Genomic DNA, 11345 nt, shown 5'->3' on the forward strand with positions numbered 1-11345 from the left:
TTTAAAATCACCTACGACTAATAGGCACATGTAAAAATTTTCTAAGGAACATCTCTACGCACATAGCGTATTATATATCAAATATTTTGTTCATAAAATTGAGTTAATATATTAGATATTGTACAAAATAAATGCTGGCTTACAAAATTTTGATGATTTGAAAGTATGATTTTAAATTGAACAAATATAAAGAAAATACTAACAAACTAAATTAACAATAAATGTGACATGTTTCGTTATTGTGGAGTTTTGAACAGATTTCATATATTAAGACTTGTTTCAGTACAGTGTAAAAGTAAAGTTATTCATTTAATAGTCAGGTTTAAACTTCCAATACCTTATAAGATTTAGTTATCTTCGAAAAGTTATTACGAATTTTAGTAAGTGAAATTCAACTAGCGAAACATGAGTAGAAAATTATTTATTTTACTCTACAATAATGAAACATGCCCCTTAAAATATAACGTACCTAAACCTTAATACAAATGAAGTATAAATACAAACTTAATTAAATAATTACAAATAATCAACAATCATCTTACAATCAGAGTCGGACCGCGCAAGTACCGAACATTTCCGAAACATTTGACGATAAGGAATTTAGTAAAAACTACATTTACTTGCTACATGATAGCACGTCGGGAACATAATTTAAAGTTTGATTATAATATCAAATGTTAATTTAGAGTACAAAAGGTCTCACGCGGTCTGTAGGAAGCTGTTGGCGAAGCGCCGAACTTAATAGCGGGTCGACAACGGGCGAGGCCGGGCAGCGAGCTAGTGCAGCCACGCGGGCCCGGGGTCCGGCGCCTCCTCCGCGCCGCACGCCTCCGAACTGCCGCTCGTGGCGGGCGACGGCGTGCCTGCGGGGGAAGAAGCATTTTAGATATTTTAAGATGTTTCATGGTGCCAGCGACCAATTAATGTTAGTTGACAATTTTTTCGGCAATTGTTGATTAATCTACGAGCCACAACCGTTTTTGATCTCTATAGCTGTCTACGCTAAGAGAACCGAGCCAGGCGAAGTACGAGCAGAGTATAAATTTCTTGTAAAAACGTGCTCGCTCGAGGCTCTTAAGTCAGTCCACACTATATAAATTTGTGGTTCCTCTAACGTAGAAGCAGTTTAGGGATATAAATAGAGTCGGCAAGATTATCAAACAAAATATTCAGATGAAAACATGAAACTTAGTGGTACTCACCCTCATTAGTATGCGAGAACATGCCGTTGAACAGACTAGCGCGATGGTCGGCGAGGTCGCTGCTGTCACACACGTCCGGCGCGGCCGCGTGCTGGGCGCTGGCGGCGGGCGCGGCGCGCGCCGAGTTGCGCGTGAGGGGCTTGTGCGCGTCCGTCGTGTGCTGCCACGACCAGCACGAGCGGCAGAAGTAGCTGAACAACATAAAAACGACTCAATCTACACAATCTAAGGTCAATATATACGAGTTTCTCATATGACAAATATACAGAAAATATTAACAATGAAAGTCAAAGTGTATTTCGTCCCCGTAGAGCGAAAAGTCATTAACTCGAGTTAATGATTTCTTTTTTTTATGACACCATTGAAATCGCCATATTTTTCTCTAATTTTCTGTCTAATCCTCATACCTGTAGCTATTATAGTTTGTTTTATAGAATGTGAAAATTAACCAGGTCAACCCTTTTGAGCTGAAAATAAAATGAGCAAATTAACTAATTTTAGTTAGTTAATATTCATTTCTTAAGATTGTATCTAACCCATACTTAAAAAATACCTAAAACGACTTAATTACTTTTCCCTTGAATTAGGTATCTCTGCATATTAAAATTATTATTAGCAATTGTAAAATCACTAAATGGATTTAGTTATTTTTCACATCGGTACACGCATTTCATACTGCGTTAAAAATCACTAACTCTGATCAAAAATTAACTAACTCGTAATTATGTTACATATTTAGAAAATAAAAGTATCTAATTTATTATATTTTGATATTTCCAAGCGTTCAGACAATATTTTCTTAATGTAGCCTATATTAAATAAACTTTGTTATAATTTCCTTCATTTAAGACTATAAACGTACTGTAGGTTACTGCAATCGTAAGTTATTAATTTTTATATTTTTAAAAACTTTGAATAGCCATATCTCGAAATAAGGTTTTTCGAGTTAATGACTTTTCGCTCTACGGGGACGATTTATTGTAGATCACAGGTACAAAGTAATGACGCAAATAAACAGTGATCAGTCATGTCCCGCCAGTGAGGCATACAATAACATTAAAAAAAGAAATGAAATGATACCTCACAATATACATGGATATGAAAGAAGCAAGACAAGTTTATGGGGACCGTAGTAGGTGGTATTCTTTGGTCTCTGCTTATACCCGTGGAAAACGTGTATGTAAAAATCATAAACAAAAAAAGCAATACACTATTAAAAAATATAGACATACCCAAAGCACGTAGGCTCGCGACAGAAGTAGGGTCCCTGCTGGAGGTTGCACACCGAACACATCGAGTCCTCCAAGTACGGGTTCACTTGCACCTGACAAACAAGAAGTCATTACCATTTTAAACCAAACGTTTAAAGTTTCATATAAAAGAACAAAGGAATTATAAAACCAACCAAGAGTAAATTATGCATCTAACTAAGAAATTGATTAAAAATATGCAAAATAACTTACCTTCTTGGTAAACTTGTCAGTGTGTATCTCGACGTATGCGGCGGAGATGGCTCGTACATATGAGCGCACGTTGTTGAACGTAACACGTCCAGAACCGATCGGGTACTTGTACTTGTCCGTATCAATACCTGCCAACAAACATTACCGATCAATATCACACTAGTTTTTCTATTAAAGCAAATATCCAAAGCGTCACGAGTTTCATAAATTGAATTATAATAGACATTGAGTAGTAAAGGCCCTAGGAGAGTACCTAGAAGGACTCCACAAAGGGCTAGCTATAAATGGCAGAAATACAAACCTACGCAGCAATTCAAATTTTCTAGTTCACAAAGAACACAGCCGCTAATTAAATTCCAGAAACCACCCAATTAAGATTTCCAACAATCTTACGAGAATATCGTGTAATGTAGTCAAACGCTTGATAAATTTTGTAGTAAGAAAATTACGTGAATCTGACTTAGCATTTAGAGCATGTGTTTAGTTGTAGCGATTAGGTATGAGTTACCAGCGTAGACGACCCCGGAGAACAGGTCGTTCATGATGGTGGCGAGCGCGGAGGCGGACAGCATGCCGTGCAGCGCGCCCACGAACACCGTGCGCGCCGGCTCCAGGCGCACCGACCCGCCCACCACCCAGTTGGAGTCCGACAGCGCCCACGGGATCACCTGCACCTGCACCATACATTGTAAAGTAGACTTCAAAATGTTATTAAAGATTAGATGTAAGATTGACTTAGTCAACCGTTCACAAGTTTGTCAAAGCAAATCGTGGATTCTCCAAAATAATATTCTTGTCTATAAAAGAATACCACGTCTATAATCAGGCACATACAATTTAACAAGCGTTTTAGAAGGTTAAATATCTTACAGCAGATAAACTAACAATGATATGGGCAGTTACCTCCTTGCTCCTCATCTTCCGCGAGCCCACGCGGTAGTACCAGTCAGTCCCGTCCCGGCGCGAGGCGGCCAGCAGCGCCCGCACTCGGCGCTCGCTCTCGAACGTGACGTAGGCGTAGCCGCGCGGCGCCCCGCCCCCCGCGCCCGCCGCCCCGCCCCCGGCCCCGGCCCCCCCGCCGCCCCCGCCCTCGCGCCCCGGCCACTCCACGCTGCACACACAGCACTGAATGTTAAATCAACTTGCCTTGATGTAATACGGGATACTATTTATTGTGGAAATAACCCAGAGTACATATAATCAAATATGAATACAAAGAAAATAACCCCTAGTTAAATCATATAAAAACGTACACCCAAATTTCTAATCTAATTACAAAAGTTAATGTAAAATTGAACCCAGAAGTGATAGCTAAACAACAGCGCTGAACTAAGAAAATTAAGACAACAGAAATATTATGAAACAAATGATAACCACCAGTAAATTCAAAGTCATACAAAAATCTAAGTAAGCTACAAAAGCAGTAGATACTGACCGCACAGGTTGGAAGTGTTTCAGCGTGTGCATGAGCGCATGTTCAGTGATGTCCCACGGCAGCCCCCCGAGGAACACCTTGGCAGAGAAACCTCCACTAGGGTCAGCGCAGCGCGGGGGCAACTTGCCTCCCCAGCGCAGCACCTCACCTCCGTTACGACCACTTGATACTACGCCACCTGTATAAAAATATACTTTCAGCAAACTTGTCTACGGAGTAGTCTACGGAGTAGTCTACGAGCGCTACGCCGTAGCCCAACTACGAATTGAACATGAAAGCTTAGGTCGCTGCTAATGGGTTTTAATCATGTTTAAGACATTGTTTTTGCTGGATTAAAAGTAGCTCTTCGGACTGAATAAATGACGAAATTTAAAACTAGTTTTCATTACATTGAAGGCGCTTCTAAACGGGCCATATTTTCCTGCAATATGTGGCTGCACTATTGGCAACTTATTGCTCGGCCATCACAAAAATATTTTATTGCAACGATGGCCGAGCAATCTATGGCCGAGCCATGTGTTGCAATATGTCTGTCAATAGTATGGAGCATGATGCAGACTCCTAAACGGGCCACACAAACCGGCAATAATGGCTGACGAAATCACACTCGTCGCAGCAGCCTATATTGTTTTACAAGAAAAATCAAAAAGGAAAAAGCAGAGACAGTGGATTCGACCTTACGCCAATAGGCGTAAAACATTAGACAATTTATGTCAAGAATTAATGCTTGATAAAAAATTGAATAATAAATGATAAAATAAATATAAATCGCGTAGAAAAGGATGCACTATATCATAACAAGAGTGAGCGACTGAAACAACAATAAAACTGGCCGGGCAACATTGCAGTAAAATCGGTAGCTCAGCGATCGTCCGGCAACCTATCAAAACAATATCGGCCATTCACTGCAATATCAAAAATGTGTGGCTATATGTCTGAGACATTGCTGCAATATTGCTGCAATATTGCGTAGTATGGCTGGAGTTGCTCGCAATATGTCCGGCCACTATGTTGCAGCCACATATTGCAGGAAAATATGGCCCGTTTAGAAGCGCCTTAACAGTCGTTGGCTACAAGAGAATTCCACAGGGTCATATGAAAAATACGAAATAAAATACTATACTACATGTTTAAAACAAGGGCAAGTTCTCACAAAAAGATGCTCTCCTCGGCAGCGCGGCGGCGCGGTCCCGTGTCGCGTGCCGCTCGTGCCGCTCCAGCCACGGCGTCGTGTCGCGCTCGTGCCGCGCCGGGCCCGCGCAGTTCGACGGCATCGCCAGGGCCTTCTGAAACATACACTTACTGTACCATCCAGGATTTAAAACCCTAAAAGAAGTGGCTTTAAGAATAATGCTGTTATAATGATGACCATGGAATAAGCATTTTGATAAAATCATAACAAATTTGTTTTTTTTATTTATTTCGAAAGACATTTTACCCTTATTTAGCTAATATTCTCACTAACATAATAAATATACTGTGTTTCTAAAACCACAATAAATAAATAATCACGAACACATGCCAGAAAGTTGACTTCTACGCCGTAGCACGGCTACGAACTATTGCTACGATCACAATATAGGAAAAGGGGAATCCAAAGTTACTAAACTTATTTTAAACAGACCCTAAAGATAGCTACAAGAAACTTAGGAAACTTCAGTCAGGTACAGTCAATTAAAACTAGTACTTACTAAGGAGGCCACAAGGTCGGTAATCCCTCTACCAGAAGACGACTCCTCGGCCCACAGCGCGCCCGGCTGTGCACTTTCACTGAAACAACAGTTACGTTTTAATTGCTAATAATAAACCAAGGCGAGGGCTCTTAAGCGTAATTAGGTAGCCAAGACAGACTTGTCTAGTGTAGATTGTCTAAACATATAGACTTATGAAATTGATGAACCAACTATCAATAAGATTCACCAATTCATCAGTCATTTTACTTAGGTCTCCTCGAGACAATATTGCAACTAAACGTATTGCACTATCTGGTATTATTGACAGTTTATATTATGCAATATTTATCAGTCTAGGACAAGGTGACAAAAAAAACTACCAATATTTTGGTAAAAAAATACCAAGTTCTATCCTGCAAAATAATTCTGCAATATTGTTGCAAGTCTTAAGCCACTGATCGACGGACGAGTAAGACCGCGGTTTTAAATACCGACGAACCTGGCTCGCGGCTCGTTGGTGCTGATCGATTAGCAAGCAAAACAGTCGCAAACATGTCTTGTTCCGAGTCTGAAGCCTTGTGTTATCTCGTCATAGGATATTACGCAGTTATGAAAAAAAAAAGAAAACGCCCTAAAGTTTGGGTTAAAAGTTGGATTGAAAAAAGGCAAGCCGAGTAAAAAATATAGCACGACGACGAGCCGCGAGCCAGGCTCGGCGGTATTTAAAACCGTGGTTTTGCAATGATACACCGGCGAGCTTTACCGACGAGCCATAAAACCGCGGTCTTACTCGTCCGTCGATCAGTGGCTTTAGAGCTGGTGACCTTAGATCAAGCCTATAGAGAATATAATTCCGAAACTGCAGCTAAGTAGCAGACGGTCTAAAAAATTTTGTGTTGAATATTAACAAAAGTAGTGTTCACACGGCACTATAGTATAAAACCGTGTAGTTTCATTACTTCTGAAAATGGTCGCTAATTTTCCTACACAAATATAGTTGCAGCACTATTAGCAACATTAGCATGTCTCACTACTCAGTCCCACAGCATTAATGTACGCAACTTTATAATTAGAAGTAATGGCGACCGTGTTAAGAAAAATTAGGCTTTCAACGTAATGTCGGGTTAAATGTAACGTTCGGGTGATTTATGGTGCAAAGAGCTACTTAAGTTTTAAGCTGAAAGTGCGAAACAGGTGCGAGGTGTTTTAGGCGAAAATTTTTGAATAAGTAATTTTCACTTTATTAATCTTGACTTGAAGCAACCCATTCCAAAGTTATTAGTATCGTAGTTACGCTATTCTATAAAATAAAAGGATTAACAAATTACAGTACAAGTAAAGTTCCTAATCGCAGTTTTCTAAAGTCTCAATCGTAATAACTATGCTGAATCAATTCAGTTCGTGAAATATTCCTATACGGTAGAACGGAATTATGAATAGATTGAACGCAGATATGGCAGCGGCTTCTTAAACTCAAACTTGAATAGGTAGTAGGTACATATTATACAAACAGGTAATTAAGTAAAGATCTCTTACCTGAAGCTGGTGAAGGCTGTAGGATGCCTGGGCGGGAAGCACGCAGAGGGAACAAGAGCTCGCGGAGACTGCGCTGCTTCAGGGCTGCCCGGCTCCTCCCAGCGCCACTCGTTGTCCACACCACAGTCCTGCACAAACCATGTCAATGTTAGAGTATAGGTACCTAGCACTTACCTAGGTTAAGAATGGCCTGTGTTACTACTCAAGAACTATGGTTTTGATATTGGGAAGAAACATTTGAAAAAACAACGAGCTATGCTAGCCAACATTACAGATAGGCTTTTTACGATACAAGATTCTAAACAGTTACTTCCTACTATGTTGATATAAAGAGACATTTAAATAAAATTAAATAAAACTTCCGTTAATCAATACTTAAACAATTGCGCAACCGAACCACCATAGGATTATGAACTAAACTTAGTTACTAAATTGCAAGTTCCTGTAATAAACAAGCAGTAGGTCCAGTAAAACACTAGTTAATGCCCCGTAACAGAATAAATATGAGAGCAACAGAACGCCATAAAATAAGATTTGTACACCAATACGTTGCCACTAACTTTCACCGGTACATACATGGGACAACGAATTTATTCTATGACAACTTCAGTTTTGTTACGATACGCGGTCTGGTAAAATGCATTTAGAATCTGGATATAATTTGTCAATTTTCGTTTAAGTTGTGTATAATTTTACATATCTATTAAATAAGTATGTATGTATCCAAGCCTAGAATTAGAAAGCTTTATTAACTCGCTTTACGTTTCCTTACTGGCACAATACGAAACCTTCAAAAGTCCTTGTTAAATACGCTTCAGTCAAAGACATTATCTTAACCGAAAAAGCTAACAAGCATGAAAACCCGTATCTGTATCCAAGATAGTTTTTCCGGGTCGCGAGCACGCGAGGGCGGCCGATTAAACGCGCTGGGCCTTGGCAGAGCCTACACAAATAATATTATATTGCCAGATGCATGCCAATACGCTGAAACGCCGCCAGACGATTGCCAAGAAGCCGATTGCTAACTTACTTGCTATAAGGAGTATGTTGTGACGCGGGGCCTTGGCAAAACTACTTGTACGCGATTAAATGGAACTTGTTGGCCGATGTTAGAATTAAGAACGTTCGCTTTTGGCTTTAAAATTGGGCTTGACATTCACAAGATTAATTGCAGCGAAATTGGAAGCTAAATGTGTGGAATATAGTCTGAGGGGCATTCGACTGTAGTACATTACTTATTAAGTGCGTTTTGAATGTAAAATAAGCTTTACTGGGAGTAGATATTTATGTCATCTATTTTGAATGCATCAATTCCACGTGTTGCTGCAGTTCGCTAATGTGTCTGGCTTTATTTTTAGGCAGCGTAATAGATTTCTTTTGGCTACGGAATATTGCAGATAACTAAGTGAGAAAATTACGTTTAAATATACGAATACTACAAGCTCTCACCTATGTACCGCAGAGGACTATTTTATAGAGAAAATTATTGCAAACACTTATGAGTAACTAACAAATCTGTCTGAAATGGTTAAATTAAAACTGCAAGAGAAATTGCAGCCTACGTAGTTCGTGCTATTCACACTGAGCTTAGTAAAGTGAACGGGCATCTATTCCGGTCACTCCATAAATATCTAAGTGAAAATAGTTGTGAAAATTTCTCAAATTTAGCACTAAGTACGCTCTAGTGATGGAATATTCATAGTGAGATCGATACTGGGAAGTGGCCACGGCGAATATTGATACAACCAGAAATAGCGGGAATCACATTAACGTTTAAAATTAACTTTCAGAGGGTAGCACGTGTACATCGAGGTAATATAATTATACCGTGATACGAGGGTAGATAGACTATTGTACTTTGTACTTCTACATATTGCTATATCTATACATGCCGCTGTTTTACAACTAACTTTCCCCGTAAACTACGACTGCAAAGATCTTGACCAGTGTTTTCTAGCTGTAGTTCGAATTGGAAATAGAAAATGCAATGAATAGATTGAATTTTTAGATTCGCAGGTAGATCGAACAAATTGATCTGCATTTTTTACAAAAGCTGTACTTAGTTTGAATTTCTACCGTAACTACCTCCATTATATATAACAACGTACAAATGCAATGTGAATCTTTTCTAACAGCGAGTAAGTACAATACAATTATCCGTACGAACGCATATTTCGATTAGCCGCCCGCCTCACGAGACACGCATCTCATATAGACATAGGGGGGTGAAACTGAACAGCCATACAAGCTAATGCAAGTGCAGTAACCCAGGCGATCCGGGCTGCATTATTTGGCACCGCGCGCCCATTAATACAGCCCACTGTTGGCACCCATCTCTGCTAACAGTAACTGCCATCAAACCGGATGTCGTACGGTACATTATGAACGGACAATAAAACCTTCGGAGTGCTTCGTACTTAAAATTTGATTTAAGTTTTTGGCTCTGTATGAATATAACGAGTGATGTATGTTTATAATACCAGTGTATAATCGGGCTTGGCGCCCAACGTGGGGCCTCGGGAAGAAAGTGCTGCGTTGAACAAAAGGATTGCGATATTGCGAATTGGCAGCGTAGGTATTTGTTTTCAACAAAGATTTATAATAATGTTGCACCACATTGTCAGCAGCAATAACGCTTAATTATAACTCACTAGAGGAAACTTTTGTAATAAGTAGGGTAGTTTTAACAAATATGGATACTGGATTCCGAAAAAAACTGCTACTATACCTACTACACCTAAACAAATCAAGATAAAGCAGAGAAAAATAAACCAAACTAAAATAGCAACTAATCGTCGATTGGAAACTGAACAAAAATAAATCACAGTGAAGGTACTTACATTATTCCGGTGGTGCACGGCGGAGGCGGCGGCCGGCTCCCCGAGGTGCGTCGTGTCGAGGCCTAGGAACTCCGCAATGGAACGACGGTTCTCTGAGCCGCCGCCACCGCGGCTATTTTCCTAAACGAACAAAACCAATACAAATTCTTGCAAAAAAATAAAATCATACCTGAAAATACCTTCAAAAATAAAATTGAACAGTTCTATTTAAAGTTACTAAATTGTACAATGTAGGGTATATGTAACAGTAAAAGCTTTTCTTTGTTCGGTAAATTAATTAGCGGAATAGATTCACATTTTAGCAAGCCTAATATTAGCTGCGGGGAGGCGAATTACCATTGCAAACTGCGTTTAAATTAGAACGTTAGTGCATCTAATGTCTGTTGTACCTCCTCTCACATGTGGGTAGCCGGATAATTGCGATTGTTATCGGCCGTTGAATTTAAATAGTTGCTTATACGTTCAAATTTCAAATTGTGAATCTTAAAGCAAACATTTCTAGAATATTTTTAATTATCTGTCTACGTTAAGGAAAAAAAAGAAAATTTTCAAAACATTTTTTGAAATGGTACCCTTAGACTGAGCAAAATTTGATTATAATAAAACAGGTTAATATTTAACGTTAATTTCTGAAAACTTTGAAAATCCGAAAAATTATACAAGAAATACACTGCATTGAGTAAAAATCTAAAAAAATTAAGAATAGCTCGTAAAAAAATTCACTTACCTGATGTAGAAGCGGCATAAGTGCCGCTGAAAAGTTTTACGAAGTTTCGATAGTAGTCCTGTAGTGCGTCAAGCAGAGTGCCGGGCTAAGATGTTTGCGCGGCGGCAGCGCACACACGACTGACTGCCAGACAGCGCGCCTCGAAGCACGAAGCCCTCACTTCCCCCTCCTCCGACATTACACGCAAACAAGCCACGCCTACACCGCAATACTTTTAACTCAAAATTACACAAAAATGCGATATTTTACTTCGAAAATATTTCGTAAAATCTAATTTGATTAATTACAGTAAACAACAATGACTTAATTTTTCATTTTGCAGGTTTTAAATTTAAAAAATAGAATGTCGACGTGCGCACGCAAGATGGCGTCTATACGCACGTGGAAGGAGACAAAACGCGCAAGTCTTTTTAATTTTAATGCGATGCAATTTAATATTTATGAGTTGATATTTATAGCCAAAATTATA

The 11345-nt window shown here is 39.4% G+C and overlaps 1 protein-coding gene across 2 annotated transcripts; it reads right to left on the reverse strand.

Moving 5' to 3' along the window:
• Positions 1–22: 22 nt before the first annotated feature.
• On the reverse strand, positions 23–10987 carry orb (polyadenylation element binding protein orb). Of its 2 annotated transcripts, none has more exons than XM_076120027.1 (12): positions 10877–10987; positions 10150–10269; positions 7310–7437; positions 5792–5870; positions 5254–5383; positions 4101–4278; positions 3569–3776; positions 3174–3339; positions 2666–2793; positions 2435–2526; positions 1203–1393; positions 23–863 (listed from the first exon to the last, which is right to left on the reverse strand). In XM_076120027.1, exons 1-12 carry the CDS (start codon positions 10892–10894, stop codon positions 778–780), a joined length of 1524 nt encoding a protein of 507 aa, XP_075976142.1. In that variant the 5' UTR covers positions 10895–10987; the 3' UTR covers positions 23–777. The 2 variants fall into 2 exon arrangements, with proteins under 2 accessions (XP_075976142.1, XP_075976141.1); XM_076120026.1 differs by having other exon boundaries at positions 24–863; positions 5254–5386.
• Positions 10988–11345: the final 358 nt, after the last annotated feature.

This window comes from Anticarsia gemmatalis, chromosome 11 (assembly GCF_050436995.1).
Source record: "Anticarsia gemmatalis isolate Benzon Research Colony breed Stoneville strain chromosome 11, ilAntGemm2 primary, whole genome shotgun sequence".
In the NCBI taxonomy this organism is placed as follows: Eukaryota; Metazoa; Arthropoda; class Insecta; order Lepidoptera; family Erebidae; genus Anticarsia; species Anticarsia gemmatalis.

Excerpts from the sequence above, each read along its gene's own strand:
- orb (XM_076120026.1), bottom strand. Across the intron at positions 5,871-7,309 it reads ACAGCCTTCACCAGCTTCAG|TGAAAGTGCACAGCCGGGCG; the intron begins GTAAGAGATCTT and ends CTGTTGTTTCAG. Across the intron at positions 1,394-2,434 it reads CGCGAGCCTACGTGCTTTGG|CTACTTCTGCCGCTCGTGCT; the intron begins GTATGTCTATAT and ends TATGTTGTTCAG.